Raw genomic sequence first — 16648 nt, 5'->3', positions numbered from 1 at the left:
CTCATATCGAAGAAGAGAGGATTTTGCATGTGTTTATAAGTAACTGGTTAATTCTTTATATGTTAATTAGTTTTATGGTAGAACCTCAAGTTTTTTCAAGGTATCAGAGCACGTTAATTGTGTGAAGCCGAACAGTCACACGTGTTTCACATCAACCGATTTGTGTTTCCATGTGTTGTCCACGTGTTAAGCTTAAAAACTTGCCACGCGTGAGATATGTGTTGAGAATATTAATTCCACAATGGACCTTGCGTGTTCTAATATAAGTAATTGAGTTACTTCTATGTAGCCAACTAATTTGATATTGGAACCTCCATTTTCTTCAAGAAGTGTGTAAAAGATTAAAAAAAAAAAAAAAAAAAAAAACGTGTATGAATAGCATCGAACTGCAAATAATAATAGGGTTAGTTACCAAAACTTGAAAAAACAAAATACAAAGAACAAAGAAAAAGAAGGGGAAAAAGCCCTAGAGTTGCTTTATTTAAATGTTGCAGGTACACACCTGCACGTCGACATTCCATGCCAAGGCCCTAGAGGTGCATGCAACTTTGAACTTCCCCAAATGGCACACAGCCTTTTGAAAAGAGTTGTGTTCATGTCTTGAGAATCTTTATACAACCTTATACCAACATTATAGAATTGCCTTGAGAAAATTTATCGTATCACTGCGTTGCATATGTTCATGTTTTTTTTCTTTCTCTCGCTCGTTATATGACTACAACTGAGAGTCGAGAATGTCTATACAACCCTATATTTCCATATATATCTTCTTAGTTTTTCTAATATGAAGTAGAGGTTTGGATGGACAAATCGGAGTCCATGACATCGTTGTAGGCGAAAGAAGTCAAGAACAAAGATCTAGTAGCTGGTGACAAAACTGACGTCCAGTTAGAAGGCATCATCAAGTAGCAACCCTAGCTGCAAGAAAATAATATAAGTTGTGCCTTACGTTAAGTGGTCACCAACACCTAACAAGTAGTTCAAGTTGGCCCATTGGTGCTTTTGCTTTTGGTGCTGACAAAAAGATGAAAACAAATTTTAATCTTAATTAGCAAGTAAAAAAAGTGATTAAGAAAAAGACCAATGTGTCCAATTAGGGTGGTGGAATTAATGTTGAGAAAGACTAAAAAGGTATCTTTTAATCGTAAGAAGAAGAAGGATAAGAATGACGAATGTTTGTCGGGGTATATACAAATACAACCAAGCTCTAAGACGATGCTTGTTTTGTTTCTACAGAAGAAATGCACACCTGCAGACAAAAAATCTCAAAGACAACTACGTAAATATATGATGATGAGTTAAAAGATCAATTGTTTCTTGAGAATTTAGCATCTTGTTTAGGTACAACTAACGTCCTTGTCACTAGTTACCTTCAAGTCTTGCCATTTTCATCATAGTTAAATACTGAATCTTTTACAAGAAGAATGCAAACATCAGTAGTCTACGCATATATAAGTTGATTGTAAATGCTCATGTTTTGTGAGTTTTGCAAGCGTGAATAACTAACGTAGTCAGTCTATTTAGATCCTTGTTTATCGATGCTTAATGACCATGACTAACTAACGTCCTTGTCCTTGCATTTCACTATATAAGAATGTAGTAGTATTCAATGCCAATCAAGATCGAAAGTGGTGGAATGCTCGAAAGGATAGACTTTTCCTCTTCAGATTATTGCAACCCGGTTCTTCAGTTCGGTGGGCCGAATGAGATTGAATTGGCAGGAAACTTGTAACCTATGTATAATGATATGTTAGATAACTCACTCTATTTTAGATTCATAACTCATCATGTCCAGTCTTGTACATTTGATATTTTGACACAACAAACATGAGACTGGAGTCAAATTCATTTTAATTGATTACAACCTATCTCATCCAGCTTACTAAACAAGACCTTAATGTAACTTCAATAATAATATCGCTTGTAATCGTTGCCAATAAAGCTCAAACTGCAACCCATATTCTAGTTTCCAACCCAACTCAATTCGAACATCACTTGGGTGGGCTTCTAGTTTGATCAGCAGTCTTCAAAATAGTGGGGTTCCAGTTGGTCTAGGCCCTCTAAGATTGTATCAACTTGGGTTAGGCCGAACTGGCAAGATTGGGTCAAGTTGCCTTCCCAAACTGCATGCATATACAGTGTCGTATCACGACCAGAAAAAATAAAGGAAAACGCCATGTCGTATCCGTTTTGCTAAAGTATTTGGTAAAGGGTAAGGTAATGATAATCAAAGCAAATATTAGTTGTTTGTCCCTTAATTATGTGATACCTTTTTTGACAAAGTTTGCACCGATTGATAACGACATGGACACGTGGCTACGTGGACAGAATATATACCTTCACTTTTTCTTTTTCTTTTTTGCCCCTTGGTAGAAATAGGAGGTAAACAGATAATTTAGATAATCCGTGCCTCCCTTTGTGGCTTTTAAGATTATAATGATAACAAAGTTTAATTCGCCCTCAGAAGGTGGTCAAGCTTCATGTAAAGAATTTAAGAAAAAGTATGGAATACTGGGAGTTAGCAGAAGAGTTGATCCAAAATTGAGCGCAATAACGTTTTATAATTTATATAGCCGACTCTCTTAATGGGATAAATCTTGGTTGTTATTATTGTGTTGTTGTTGTAGGTGGTCTAACCAACCTCACAAAAATCTGGACCTTTAAATCACATCCAACCCTATCTTGGTCTTATCTTTGTGAGCAAGTGGCATTATACGGCAACTCAATCTAAGATTCACTCAAGAGACAAGAGTGAGTAAGATAATGATTTCGAAATTACCTTTCGTACAATAAAATAACAAAATTCATGTAATTTTCAACTACATTGTTCACTCTTATTATGATCTACGAATGCATTATTTTACGCAAATTAGTAAATTCACTTAATTGTGTGACAATTGCATTAAAAAGGAAAATTTTAACGAAAAGTTTCGGTATTGATCACTTTAAAGAAAAACCACATTTTTACACTAAAAAGTCAATCCTGATACTATTCATTTTACCCTTCCTTTTGTCTTTATAGTTAAAATTTAAAAATTTTCAAACCATTTTTAATATTTTTTTTTTAAAAAAAAATCCTCAGACCTTATGATAATGTTCTTGTTTTGTGAAGAATTATTTAGTAGATTTTGTTCTGACAATAACTGTTCAAAGATAATGATTTTGTTTTCTCATTTAATTCGCATACGCACCATGTACAAAGAGAGCAACCAAAGTGACATGTTAACGGCCGCACAAATAAACCAACTCTGAACGGTCGTTAAGTCTTTCTCTCTCCCGTCAAAGTCGTACCACCCCCCGTTTCCCACTCTCTCTCTCTCTCTCTCTCTCTCTCTCCTCCTCTTCTTTTCCGACCGTTTCTCTCTCTCTCTCTCTCTCTCTCTCTCTCTCTCTCTATCTGAGATTCTGAGTACAGAAACAAAACAAAACAAAACAAAAGTGATTAATTAAGATTAATCCAAGAAGAAAATCCAGTAATTAAGTACGTATCTTATGAATGAAAAGAAACAGTACAAGTACCACTCGAAAAGCAGTTTCCTCCTCCTGGGTTGCTTCTCTCCTCCCCCAGAGGCTTCCATAGCCGCGGCGGCGGGCCCAAGTTATGAAGGGACCCAAGGGTTTTGGCCGTAAGAAGAGACCCCCGCGCGACGTCGTTTCCTGGAACACCTTGTTCTGGTGCACCCTCTTTGTCGTCATCAACTGCGCCCTCTTCTCCGGCTTCACCTTCTCCACTTTCCGCTTCCTCTTCGGCAGTAAGTAATTATATTATATTATTATTATTATTATTTAATTCAATTATTTTTCATTTAACTGAAATTTTGATCGGTTAATTCATGTGTACGGACGTGCAGAAACGTTTCAACCGGTACTGCTGCTAACATGGCCAGCTCCACCGAACAAAACCGTTTCCGTTCGAGAAGTCGTTATGTTTCCCGATCAGGCTCTCGTTTTCCTAAACTACCCTCCCGCCGCCCGCTTATTTACCAAAGACGACCTCCACTGCGTCTACTTGTCAGCCAACCAGTCCTCCTCCCAGCCCCGGTTCACTCAGCCCCCGGTTGACATCGACGGCGACGATCGCCACAATCAGATCGTGCGGTGTCCGCTCCAGCCACGTGGTTTAACCGTTTCTGTTACGTTGAGACCAGACGACGACGTCCCGGCGGTTCCCTCGTACAGCTGGGACTGGCTCGCCTACGACGCCCTCGTCGACCGCGACGACACTACGATCGTGTTCGTGAAGGGCCTCAATCTACGGCGGGAAAGAGTTTCCAACGCCACCAAATTCGAGTGCGTCTACGGCTGGGATTTCAGGACCACAAGATATTTACTGAGAGCCGACGTCGTTTCGATCGCTCAGGAGATCGTGCGGTGCAGAACCCCCATAAGCGTGTTGAATTTTCCACGTGGCGTCAATAATTCAGTCAAGGTCTCCGTTCGAGTGAAAGGTGGTGGAGGAATATTACCCTCCATAGCCCGCCCCGGGCTCCGACCCGTACTCGCCAACTCGCCCCGGCGGAAGCTGCACGAGATGTGTTTGTGCTCCATGGTTCGAAATCAGGGTCGGTTTTTGAAGGAATGGGTCATGTACCACGCCCGAATGGGAGTTCAACGGTGGTTTTTGTACGACAACAACAGCGACGACGACTCTGATATCGTAATTGAGTGGCTACGACAAGCAAATTACAACGTCACAAGACACGTATGGCCTTGGATCAAGACCCAGGAAGCCGGGTTCGCCCATTGCGCCCTACGAGCCCGTGAGACATGCCAATGGGTCGGATTCATAGACGCGGACGAGTTCTTCCACATGCCTTCGGGGCTCTTGATCCACGACGTGCTTCGCAATCAGTCCAATTACGGTTACGTTGGAGAGATCCGAGCCTCGTGCTACAGTTTTGGGCCTTCCGGCCTCAAACAACTCCCGACACAAGGCGTAGCGGTAGGGTTACACGTGTCGGATTGGCGGCCCTGAGAGGCACAAGAGTATCGTGAGGCCGGAGGCCCTAGACTCGACGTTGATCAACGTGGTGCATCATTTTCATCTTAGAGACGGGTTTGAGGCTGTGAATGTTGATATGGGGGTGATGGTTATCAATCACTACAAGTACCAAGTGTGGGAAGTGTTTAAGGAGAAGTTCTATAGGAGGGTGGCGACTTACGTGGCTGATTGGCAGGAGGAACAGAATGTGGGGTCCAAGGATCGGGCCCCGGGATTGGGGACGAGAGCCGTGGAGCCACCGGATTGGTCACATAGATTCTGCGAGGTTAAGGACACGGGCCTTAGAGATCGAGTGTTGCAGGATTTTGTCGATCCGCGCACCCGTCTTTTGCCGTGGCAAGAGGAGGATGATGAAGTTCGAGTGGAGGTACAATTTCAACAACACCGACACCAAGAACAACAGGAACAACGAAAGTTAAAGAGCATGATGAGAAGGAGAAGAGCGAGGATAAAGCAGAGAGTTTTGTTTTGAGTTTTTGTAGAGAAATGGTAATTAAGTAGGTGGGTTAATTAGTTTGTGCATTACTGTCTAGAGAGGATTAATTATACAATTTAGAGATGAGGATATTGTGCAATATGGTATCTTCTAAATGTATCTTTACATATATAATTTTTTTCTACTTGGAAATATTGATGAACCGTAATCTTTTACACATCAAAGATCATACACATTCAATTTCAAATCTCTTAGTCCCAACTTCTCGTTATGGATTGAATTTCATTAGTCAAATTGTTCTTGTAAATTTGATTTCATTCTTGAAAAATTTGATCTTAAAATCTCTCTTTTAAGACCTGTTTTAATTTTTTTTTTTCTTCATGTTTCACATCATTTAAACCTTATTTGAAGAATTTTAACTTACTAGCTAAGTGTAACTGTCACACTGTCACGTGATATTACTAATTAACTTATATCGTAACATGTTGATATAGATATAATGAAATACCCCAAACTCATAACATATCAACTATATCGTCTACTCATATTACAACACGTAAATTAATTCTTACACAATTTTCAAAGCTGGATCAATAGCCGTTGGAAATTTAAAAAACAAAATGCGATTCAAATATTTGACCGTTAGCAAAAGACCAAAATCCGTCGACACGCCACTTTCCTTTTGCGCTCTTTTGCTCGTTAGCCTCTTTCTTTCCAGGATTTCGATTCTTCCCTTTCCCTTCGGTCCATCCAAAGACACAACCAAAAATGGCGAGGAAAGAAGAAGAGCCGAAACAGAGTCCAATAAACCCAAAAAACCAGCAAAGAAAATCAGGCCCAGTTGAAGTCGAAACCAATGGCACCAGCGGCAATGCTATTATATTCAGCCCCAGATTCAAATCCGTGGCCGCCATGGCCGGTTGGGACGAAGAGAGCCTTCTAATTGCAAGCCTGGTGGTTGATGATACGCCGGACAGAGATTTTAAACACAAGAAACGCTCCGTCTTGGGCTCCAAGACCCCACCCACCAATTCATCAAGAAGGTATGAAATAATTATGGTATTATTAGTGTTTTTTTTTTTTTTTTTTTTTTTGTATGAGATTTAATTTTGAATGTGATTCATGTTTTAGAAAGCGCAGAGCTCAGAGAAGGAGCCCGATTTCAATCCCTGTAGTTGTTCTTGATCTTGATGATGCAGAAGAAACTGCGAAAGACGGTACTGATTTTCTCCATTTGATCTGTTGGGTACTTGGGTTATGGAAATCCTGGAATTTTGTCTGAAATTTTTATATGAAATCTTGAGGGTAATATTTTTGGTGTGCAGAGACGGAGAAAGAGAAGAAGATGGAACAGAAAATTGTTGCGAATAAAGAGAAGGAAACGAGAGAAGATAAAATGGCTGAGAGCTCTGGTGGTTCTTGCCCGCCAAGTTCGAATCTTCCTTGCTTGGATAAGCTCAGGGAAGAACTTTCTTGCGCTGTAAGAACCTTCTAACCTGCCTGCCTAGTTAGCAGTTAGAACTTTGACGTACTCGATCAAACGGGTTTCGTTGAATTTTGTTTTCTAACGTCGTGGATCTGATGTTCTTGGCAGATCTGCTTGGAGATTTGCTTTGAACCAAGTACAACTCCTTGTGGCCACAGGTAATTTCGAAACCAACAAAGCACAGCTTAAATTTTGTGTTTATCGATCTTATTGCCATTCGATGAGCCAAACTGAGGCTTGGACGATTGAATCACATGCCGCTTGACTTCGAATAGCCGATCAATTTATCCTGATTTGTACAACTGTTTGATTGTAGTTTCTGTAAGAAATGCTTGCGGTCCGCTGCAGATAAATGTGGGAAGAGGTGCCCCAAGTGCAGGCAGCTAATAAGGTATGTTTCTGACATAGTTCCAAGCTAATTGGTTAGTTAATCGGCTAATGCTCAATGCTGCAACGTGCTTTTTGGATTTATCTCTATCTTGCTTGATATTTGCAGCAATAGTAGATCCTGCACCGTCAGCACGGTTCTTTGGAACACGATACAGCTTCTGTTTCCGCAAGAAATTGAAGCAAGGAAAGCTGTTGGAGCCTTAAACTGGTAGAGAAACTGCTCGTCAAAGCCCCGGAAAGGCTGTGTATAACACAAGGAATGTTCAAAGTAGAAGGGCATCGGGGGTATCAAGCAGCAGCAGCAGCAGCAGCAGCAGAGAAATGACCATGAGGAGAAGACGGGTGATATTAACCCAAGATGAAGAGGACGAAGCTGAGCATCGGAACCCAGAACAAGGCGCTGATAGAAGTATTCGGTTTATAAGGGCATCAAGCAGAGAGATGAATGCTGAGGAGTAGTAGTAGAAGGATCCCAAGCCAAGACGAGGATGCTGCATTGGCTCTAAGATTGCAGAGAGAGGAGTTTATGGACGCTTTTAGGGGAACCCCTGATGAATCCAGTAGTTCTTGGATTTCTTCGGCGAGAGCAAACATGAGAGCCATGGCATCCAGAGCTACTAACCATCGTTTTACCCGACATATGTCGTAGTCTAGCTTCTCTTTCGGTTTCAAAATTTCCATTTCAGTGACGCTAACTGACTGGTAGTCTAGTAATTGTAGTCGTTTAGCTTCCCTTGCTCTGTAAACTAACTTCGGTTGCTGTTGCTTGAATGAAACACTTGCTGCTCTCAACATCTGTTGCATTGTGTTTAACAAGTCTTACAAATTAACCACCGTTCTTGGTTATTCCTATGTCGTGGGTCTCGAACAGTGATTCGATTGGTAAAAAGAAAGAGAATTCTTGGTTTAGTTCTCCATCTTAACGACAGAAAAAAGATTGATCAATTTCTGTCGAGTCTGACTCGTAGTGATCATTTATTAAAGAATGATTTTGGTTATCAAATGATTGAACAACCGGGAACAATTTACTTACGATACTTAGTTGACATTCATAAAAGTATGTAATGAATTATGAGTTCAATACATCCCGTTTAGCAAAAAGACATATATGTCCTACATTCAGTGTCAATGTTTTTTCTATGTGCAAGTGCGATCGTGTGCTCATTGAAAGGGTACAGCACAATCCATTCCAAATGAAACTCTTGTACCAGTCCGGTAGACAGTTTTTCTCTCCAGTGCATGAAAGGAAAACCCTTTGGCCCTATACCACTCTACTTTTGTGTTCGATTTCGGCACATTGGGGCCGAACATAAAAACCAATTCCGAAACATTTAAATTCAGAAACCAAAAAGTTCTCTGGTTTGTTCCCCCAAATATTGAGATTGCACATACATTCCAACAAAAGTCGCGAACTAAATTAATCAAATACAACAACAAATTCGAATGTTCATTTCCCAATCTTTGTTTTCTACCAGTAACACAATACACAGGTCAAGCCAATAAAACAGTACGGCAAACTACCCCGACGGGAAAAGAAAAACCACCCTGACGGAAAAAAAAGGCGGCAACTCATAAATGTCACGCTGCAAAATTTTAGCTTCATATTACGTGTTGCACCAGTGGACAGGGTCGCTTGCTTGCGTGTGACGATTCTGATTTCAAAACTGTAGATACTGGAGTCATGCGCAGAACGCATCCCACTCTCGTAGACAAAGTAGTCATAACCTGTATTTGTACAAGGAACCTTACGGAAGATTTGGCCGCTCAGTAAATGCGTGTTTCTGGCGAAGTTAGTGCCTGTGGGAGTGCTTTCGGCTAACAAAATGGGGCTCTCCCTTTTCTCTGTTCCGATTTTGTAAGATCGTCAAAGCACAGCAAGTAAAGCCTATAGCAGCCATACCATAAAATGCTCTGTATGGAGCCAAGGCCAGGGAAGAGATATAGGAATAGTATCCAGCTAGCAGGTACAGAAAATTCAGCATCACTTCACAGTTTCGGAAGCCAGGGAAAGATACCAAGAAGGAACTGGACTCGGGCCTTGCGGTGAAGATTCCATGAAGGATCACACCGGTGCAAAGAAATGAATCCAAGAGCCATGGGAAGCTATGACCCATCCCTATTCTCTGCAACCGGAAAAAAAAATGTACTTTTGTTAAAAGCCAGCTCGCGTACACGAAGAACAAAAAAGGCATAGAAGGTTTGAAATCTAAACATATTCATATTTGGATTACTGTACCTGAAACCAGGCGACAAGTGACGGGACAAACATGAGTGCTGCAGCAAGATGCAAAATAAACAGCCCATGCCGATGATGGAATAACTCTAACTGTGTTTCACCAAAACTTTTCGAAGAGTTTGGACTGTTGGAGCAGCAATCTTCAGAATGAATATTCTGGTTTGATATACCATCACTTTTGGATGGAAGTTGGCAGGACCGGTCATTGTCTTCTTTTTTACAGTCAAATAATTCATGTCTTCGTGCATGACTGCGAAATGAAGCTGTCAAAAAACTGTTACACAGACATAAAGCAACTCTTAGGATCTTTTTTATCACACCTACGCTGAAGGTAATAAGACACAAGAAGCTTTACATATTATTTATCAACAAGCAAGTCAGCACCGAGGACTAATAAATATTAAAAATACTAAAAGCCACATTAAATTCACATGCAATTGGACAGCAAGTGCATGGCTTTTGTGTACAATTCCTACAAAAATCCATCTGAAACAAAGTGAGGACATACCTGCAAAGTGCACTGTGACAGCTCAAAGCATCGAAGAACAAGATTATAAATAGACCGAACGCTGCATGAACCAAGCACGCCAGAGTAATTGCAACAAGTGCTGTAACGAATACTGGATTGGCTCTTAAAACCCTTATCACCTGTCCATGAAAAACCCATGTGAAAGTGAATGAGCCAACTTGCCAACCTTTTCCCATAGTAACTGAAGGAAATAGAGATACCTGAGCTAGTAATGATTACATTTATACCACAGGATAAGATATACCTTCAATGAAAAGAAACCCGAAGAAAGATTAATAAACCGGTGAACACTTTTTTCCCCCAACTGAAACCTGCAACAGACTAACTCTTGTCATTCAGCACAAAAAACAGAGAACATGCATATATGCACTGGCTGAGAATACTCAAGCTCGTTGATTTTCAAGTCATGGAAAGTAAATAAAGAGTGGTCAAAAGAGCCTACTGACCTTGTCTTGATGAAAACATGTACAACAGCGGCCGCATAGAAGATGAGTTGGGATATCAAAATCAGAATTATTACGAAGCCATTAGCAAGTAAATAACAAGTCACCGAGATGATGGTGAAGCTAGAAAATGAAGGAAATGGTTGAGAAATAAAAAAGGAGAGGGCAAAAGAAAGCAAGATCGGGGCAATGGCAAGGTAGAGAAATGGCAATGGGATTCTCAGATTAAATTCCACAGCCGTAAGAATCGAAGGTATGTGCTGGTCAAGATCCCATGTACATATTTGCTGCATTAGTGCAAAAAAGATAACAACAAGGGAGAAACCAGCAATCTGCAAGAGAGCATCAATAAACTAAATAAGAAGCATGCCTCTTTCTTTATTAAGAAGTATTAAACAATGAGAGAGAAAGTTGAAAGTCATTACCTGTGAATTATATAAAAGCAAGAACCTACTGGCAACTGCAGGTACAGAAACAGTCATGGAACTTCTATATGAACAATGTGGATCTACCTGAACAGAAGCAGAGGTAGACAAACATAAACACCTTCGATTTTAACAAACGATTGGAATAAATCATTAGAATCCCCCTATTTTTGGCCTGAATAGAATCTGTAAGTTATAAATTTCTTGTGCCATATTATATTATAATAATAATGAAAATTTAGGTGACTTTTTACCAGCAACATAACAGAGGTTTTCTCGGAACTTTGAGGTGAGCTCCATAGTGCTGGTGAAGAATCAACAACAATTTTCTCACTGTACATATTTGGGAATATGTGGAGACCTGACGTGTGATCCCAAGCAAATGCTATAGGAGGGAAACAGCGAAGCTTACAGAGCTCTGTTGTACCAAGAAAGAACTAGCTTAGCCAAAAAGATACGAGAAAAAAATACTAGGTTCAATATTGTGCAAGAATATCAACAGATTACAACTATTTTTTTCATTAATAATGTTTGACATTAATCCATGACAACAAATAGAACCAAAAACATAAAATGAAAAACAACTATTTATATAAATCCTTACTGCTATTATCTTCATCTCCAGCCTGTTCGTCTGGAAGTCCAGAATTTTTTATCCCACAGCCTGCAGCCTTCAAAGAGAACATGACAGGCAGAAGGCCCAAGCTCGTGGTAAATGATAGATTCAAAGCAAGAGGATGATCCTCCTTCAAAGACATTTCCTGCATCGAGCCCAAGTCATGCACAGTTAAAATTAAACCATTCGAATTGAGTTTTAAGTTTCAACAATGAGATATTAACCTTATAAGAATAACTAGGTAGTGGCATAGACCAAGGGGAGAACTCTCGTTCCCCTTCCTCTGGATTAAAAAACTGCCCGACAGCCATGGAAACTGCTGGTGGAGGTCTGCCTGAAATAGTCTGATCAATAGATTGTCAACATTTTACTAGAGAGTGGAAGTATTATTCAACATAAGCCAAACTAACTAGTTCAAATTCAAATCTTTTTTCATTTACAAAACCATGAAAAGGATAGAAGAGAAAGACAAAGGGAGATGACAGCCAGTTCACCTAAGCAAAGCCTACTACAATGACATAAGGAGCAAACCAACCATCAACAATGAGGGGAAACAATACCGGACGAGGTGCAACTGAGATGGTCAGGAATCTGAAACCACGCATGTCCTCAGGTCCCAAGCGAAATATAGCAGAAGGAGAAGCTTGCTCTGTCTGGCTTCCAGGTTCAATCTAATAAGACAGAGCATATCCACAAATAAGAGAATGCAACAATTATCCCATTAAAACATGGTCATGAATGCAAAACTCAGTACCTGTGTTGGTGCTGGTCCTGATGGAATGCGCACCATCCTTGATGTCACATCAAGGATTCTTATACAAATAGGCAATTCTGAAGTTGAGTTTCTTTTTTCTGGCCATAGATGAAGTCTAACCCCAGAACACGGAGCAAGGTTTGTCACAAACATGAAGTGGCTTCTTCCATTTGACCCCTGCACGTATTGATTAAAGTCTGAGCACTATCAGATATTGGAAATTCAAAAAATAAAAGAAAATTAACAAATTCTATCTGCATGACAAGAACAAGTGGAAAGGAAAAAGAATATATCACGGTCCAGTATTATTTTGTAATGCATCAAAAGTATTTTTCCCCAGTCATATTCATGCAAACACAGTATAAATTAAATTGGTGTACACATCATTTCTATGTCAATGATATCGTACATGCACAAGATACAACAAACTAATTTCCAGATCATGTTTTTTAAATGAAAACAATTAAAGAACCTAGCTTGGAAAGGTTGATGAAAAAGTAAAAGAGCGGGCTGAGAAAAAAAGGAGATTAAGAACAATCAGGACAAAGTATCTAACTCAGCAATAAGCTTGAAATTAAGTTCATAATGATTTCGGTGTTGAGTAGATGGAAAATTTGCTGATGCTAACCAATTTTTGTATGTCTAACCACCGTCTTCGACCATCCATAGCTAAAACAGTGACGGTGGTTGTCTGAATGTATAGGTCCCTCTCAAGGCCATCATCACTCCAATGAACATTGCTAGGACATGCAGCAGAAGTGTACAGCGATTCTGCAATCATATTACACATGTAATTCAATGATATAACACCATCACTACTTTCTCTCTTTATGTGTCAACATTGTAAACTATAAAGAGGAATACAATGGATTTATCCAAACAAACAATGTGACAATACAGTACCAGTTTTATCCTTTACGTCTCTAGTAGGAATGTGTACTGACTGCTGAGATAAGTGTGATTGCATCCTCCAATCGAAACTCTGCGGTATCCCACTACGAAGCATTTTTGAGAATATCGCTGTTCTTATTCGAGTGTTAGAAAATGGATGGCCTGTCCCGGAGTCTACCAAACTAAGGAGGGTGTGCGCTAACTAGATAAGAGCACTGTGTTCAGAACTGTTTTTATGATAATTAAATCTGGGTTCAAGTAGTCACTTACTTGGATAACTAATTGATTACACCATAAAATAGCTTGATGTTCCATTGACAACCACACATTTCTCATGCCCGTACTACTGATCACAAAGCCATGAGTGGGAGGCACAATGCCATCAAGGGATTCTGACTTGGATCTTACCTAAAGACAAAAAACAAGAGTAACAGCAGCCACAGAGTCAAGGCACATAGCAAGAACTTATAGTACCACAAACACAAAATACTTATATAGTATACACCGATGTGTACGTACAAATGAAGTTTGAGCAAAAACTACTGAGAACCCCCATAGTGACACAAAATTATAACACCCCGTCTCCCCAAAAATTATATAACACAGGAAAATACGAAAAATATGTATTTACCTGATAATCATTATAACCACCAGAAATGGATATAACAACAACATGGGAGAGAACAGGACCAGACACGTGATGTCCTGCTCTAGTTGTTTGGATCTCATATCCCTTTCTCCATTCATCATTAACACGTTCAAAGTAGTGACCCAAGAAGGCTGCAATGCCACAGGAGGGTATCTGAATGAAATAGGTACATTTCATCAAACACTAATTCATGCATTCACTTTGACAATGAGAGTTATCATAGAAGCTAAAAACTCACTGGTGGGGGCTGGACAGAGTAACAATTGTTTCAACTGCTGATTTCCTCAAACGGTGATGGATAACTGCAGCTCTAGCAACAAAACCACCCATAGAGTGACCAACCAATATCACACTTTTTGGAGAACTCCCAGAGGTTGCAGCACCTTCTCTTTGTCTAGCCTCATAAGATTCTTTGTACTGATCCAAAATCTGCACACAAGATTGTAGGTTAAACATCTCTTATAAACTAAAAGAACATGAGAAAACTGATAAACTACAACATGACCAAGAAAAGACTCAACAGGGGAGAAGAACTGACAAGATGGTTTGGTTATGTGTTGTAACGTGTTATGTGTTGTAATGTCTTTTTTTACCAGATCATTAAATTATTGTCGACAGTTTCTGTGACCCCGCATAATATGGATGGGACTGGATCATGTCAAGGATGAAGACAAGCATTCGGACTATTTGAAATGTGAAATTCCAATATAAGTAGTTATATTACATAACACATTCTGTTGAACGTAGAGAAGTGCATGTAATATTTGTGCCATTTACTCCTTCATAACACTTCCTCGTAATGCAATATTAAGAAAATGTAATACGATCTCAAAGACATGTTTACCATGCATAAAAAAGTTTCATCTTCGTATGCAATTGGAAGAAAATAATGAGAGTTCGAGACAGACCCTGTGAATGGAGTTGACAACATATTCAGCATGTTCTTCAAGAATAGCACTATCCATAGCAGAATGTTCCCCTTCGAGATCCACTGTGAACCAGTCCAACCTGGAATCATACTGGTTGGGCAACTTAAAGGAAGTCACATCAATATCCTCCCCTCCCTCTTCAGGAGTTAAGTAAGCATCCTGATAATATGTACGCTCTAGGGGCCCCGCTTGATATCCCCTATCAGATTCTGCTGCAAGTGACCGAACCTACAAAAACTGAAAATTCAGAACAAACACAAAAGCCAACATTCCATTGTCATAAAGACACAAACTTTCCAAAAAAAATTGCCAATAAAACACGAAGGGCGAGCATTTCAACAAAAACCCAGCTCCCATTTCCTCACCTGCTTGTAGCTGCCGCCATTTCCCGGAATAAAAAGCACGGGAACGCCGCTCAGCTTCTTCAGATGCTCCTCGAAATCGATCTTCTTCCATCCTTCGTGGTACAAATACAAGCTATATTTCGCAGGCGAAACGGGAGTCGTGGTAGGGATGGGAACATAAGTGGGATACATGTACGTCATGATGCATCCATTGGAGACAGGCTTCAACAAATCATATAAACCCGCGAAACAAACACACAAGAGGAAGGCGACGAGCAGTGCTACTCTGGATTGGGCTTTAAATCCTTGCAGTTGCATTGTGAAAGCGGGAAATTGCGGCTCGATTAATTAATCTCCGCATTCACCCACAATTTAATGACTAATTTCCTGTAAAAACAAATTAATTAGCAAACTAATTGAGAGGAAGAAAGCATTAAATTGAACTGAAATTTCCATAATAATTTTTAAAAAGAGAGAGAGAGATCCGTTACAGAAATTTAGTTAAAAAAAGAGAGGGAAAGAAGAAGGTGGATTGGAAAGTGCTTACGAGTGAGGCGATAGATCTGGGAGGAGGAGCTGAAGAGCGACGGCGAGGGGTCACCGGATCGGAGATTTGAGCTGGTGGAGCTCGGAATTCAGATTTTCGAGCGAGAGAGAGAGAGAGGACAACACTCGCAATCTCCGACACTGTTGGCCAAAATAGAAAGCAACAGAGAAGGAGAGAGAGCAACTGCTTTTACGGGTCGGATCGGGTGGAAAAGTCGGATTTTTTGCGAGGAAAAGTTAATGGGTAAAGTCTGAAGTTATGGAGATTAATCTAAAAAGTAAACAATATAAATAAATAAAATAAAAACTAACCAAAGGTTTACAAAAAAAATTAATTTTAACAAAAAAAGACAAATAAAGGTGTAATGCATAGTACCAGAAAAAAATAAAAATGTGATTTTTTGTTAAAAATAAACAATACCAACAATGTTTCATTAAAACTCTCAATAAACAATCACAACAAAATTTATTTGAGTGGAACTTTAATTTGAAGAAAAAAAAGTAACTAATCATGTATCGTATAGCTTTTCATCGATTAAGGAGACACTAAAGTAATGAGATTAAATCACATTTAACATTATCTTATAAGCATGTTTTTTTCAGCTTATATTATAAGTAACCAGACACTAAAATATGTATTTTCTCAGTGTTTTCCCAACACCAATACATAGTGTAAATAAAGGTAAATAATGGTGAGTGGAGAAAACATAGGTTAACATACGACTTCCTGACTCCAATTATTTGGAATGGAATTTCACCCCTTCCAAGGCCATGTGCCCATTTGTCTCTTTCATTGCCATTTAACACCCCTAGTTAACTTTTTAATCATTTCTCTTCTACGAAACATTCGATACTGATAGTCAAAAATTGGGAAGAGTGAAAAATAAAAATGAATGTTTTCGGTTGTGTGAATAGTATTATCCTAAAAATATATAGCGCTCCAGAAACCTTAAATCGAAACGAAGATATATA

General features: G+C 39.5%; 3 protein-coding genes across 3 annotated transcripts; 2 read left to right on the top strand and 1 right to left on the bottom strand.

Moving 5' to 3' along the window:
* The first annotated feature begins 3330 nt into the window (after window positions 1-3330).
* Window positions 3331-5655, top strand: LOC125474293 (glycosyltransferase family 92 protein RCOM_0530710-like). Its single transcript, XM_048577783.1, is given in 3 exon segments — window positions 3331-3752; window positions 3852-4945; window positions 4947-5655. Coding segments are annotated over 3 exon segments (1773 nt in total). The 5' UTR covers window positions 3331-3601; the 3' UTR covers window positions 5475-5655.
* Window positions 5656-6080: 425 nt separating this feature from the next.
* On the top strand, window positions 6081-8108 carry LOC125474294 (LON peptidase N-terminal domain and RING finger protein 3-like). Its single transcript, XM_048577784.1, has 6 exons — window positions 6081-6481; window positions 6570-6655; window positions 6764-6918; window positions 7033-7082; window positions 7241-7315; window positions 7421-8108. The coding sequence occupies exons 1-6, from the start codon at window positions 6207-6209 to the stop codon at window positions 7524-7526; spliced, it is 747 nt and encodes a 248-aa protein (XP_048433741.1). The 5' UTR covers window positions 6081-6206; the 3' UTR covers window positions 7527-8108.
* A 599-nt stretch (window positions 8109-8707) lies between these two features.
* On the bottom strand, window positions 8708-15892 carry LOC125474291. Its single transcript, XM_048577781.1, is given in 20 exon segments — window positions 8708-9437; window positions 9551-9800; window positions 10059-10198; window positions 10324-10390; window positions 10526-10854; window positions 10948-11034; window positions 11202-11365; window positions 11552-11708; window positions 11788-11907; window positions 12124-12234; window positions 12318-12494; window positions 12946-13088; window positions 13221-13410; window positions 13479-13616; window positions 13840-13985; window positions 13988-14010; window positions 14096-14286; window positions 14766-15014; window positions 15152-15517; window positions 15678-15892. Coding segments are annotated over 19 exon segments (3312 nt in total). The 5' UTR covers window positions 15449-15517; window positions 15678-15892; the 3' UTR covers window positions 8708-9104.
* Between the last annotated feature and the right edge of the window lie 756 nt (window positions 15893-16648).

This window comes from the organism of the source record quoted next, unplaced genomic scaffold, assembly GCF_019419815.1.
Source record: "Pyrus x bretschneideri cultivar Hongxiangsu unplaced genomic scaffold, Pyrus_bretschneideri_v1 Contig12, whole genome shotgun sequence".
In the NCBI taxonomy this organism is placed as follows: Eukaryota; Viridiplantae; Streptophyta; class Magnoliopsida; order Rosales; family Rosaceae; genus Pyrus; species Pyrus x bretschneideri.
This window is presented reverse-complemented; position numbering and strand designations above follow the sequence as displayed.

Bases quoted from the DNA above. Each gene is read 5' to 3' on its own strand.
- LOC125474294 (XM_048577784.1), top strand. From the start codon at position 6,207: ATGGCGAGGAAAGAAGAAGAGCCGAAACAGAGTCCAATAAACCCAAAA. The intron at 6,656-6,763 runs GTACTGATTTTC...TTTGGTGTGCAG, and splicing joins AGAAGAAACTGCGAAAGACG to AGACGGAGAAAGAGAAGAAG. The intron at 7,083-7,240 runs GTAATTTCGAAA...GTTTGATTGTAG, and splicing joins ACAACTCCTTGTGGCCACAG to TTTCTGTAAGAAATGCTTGC.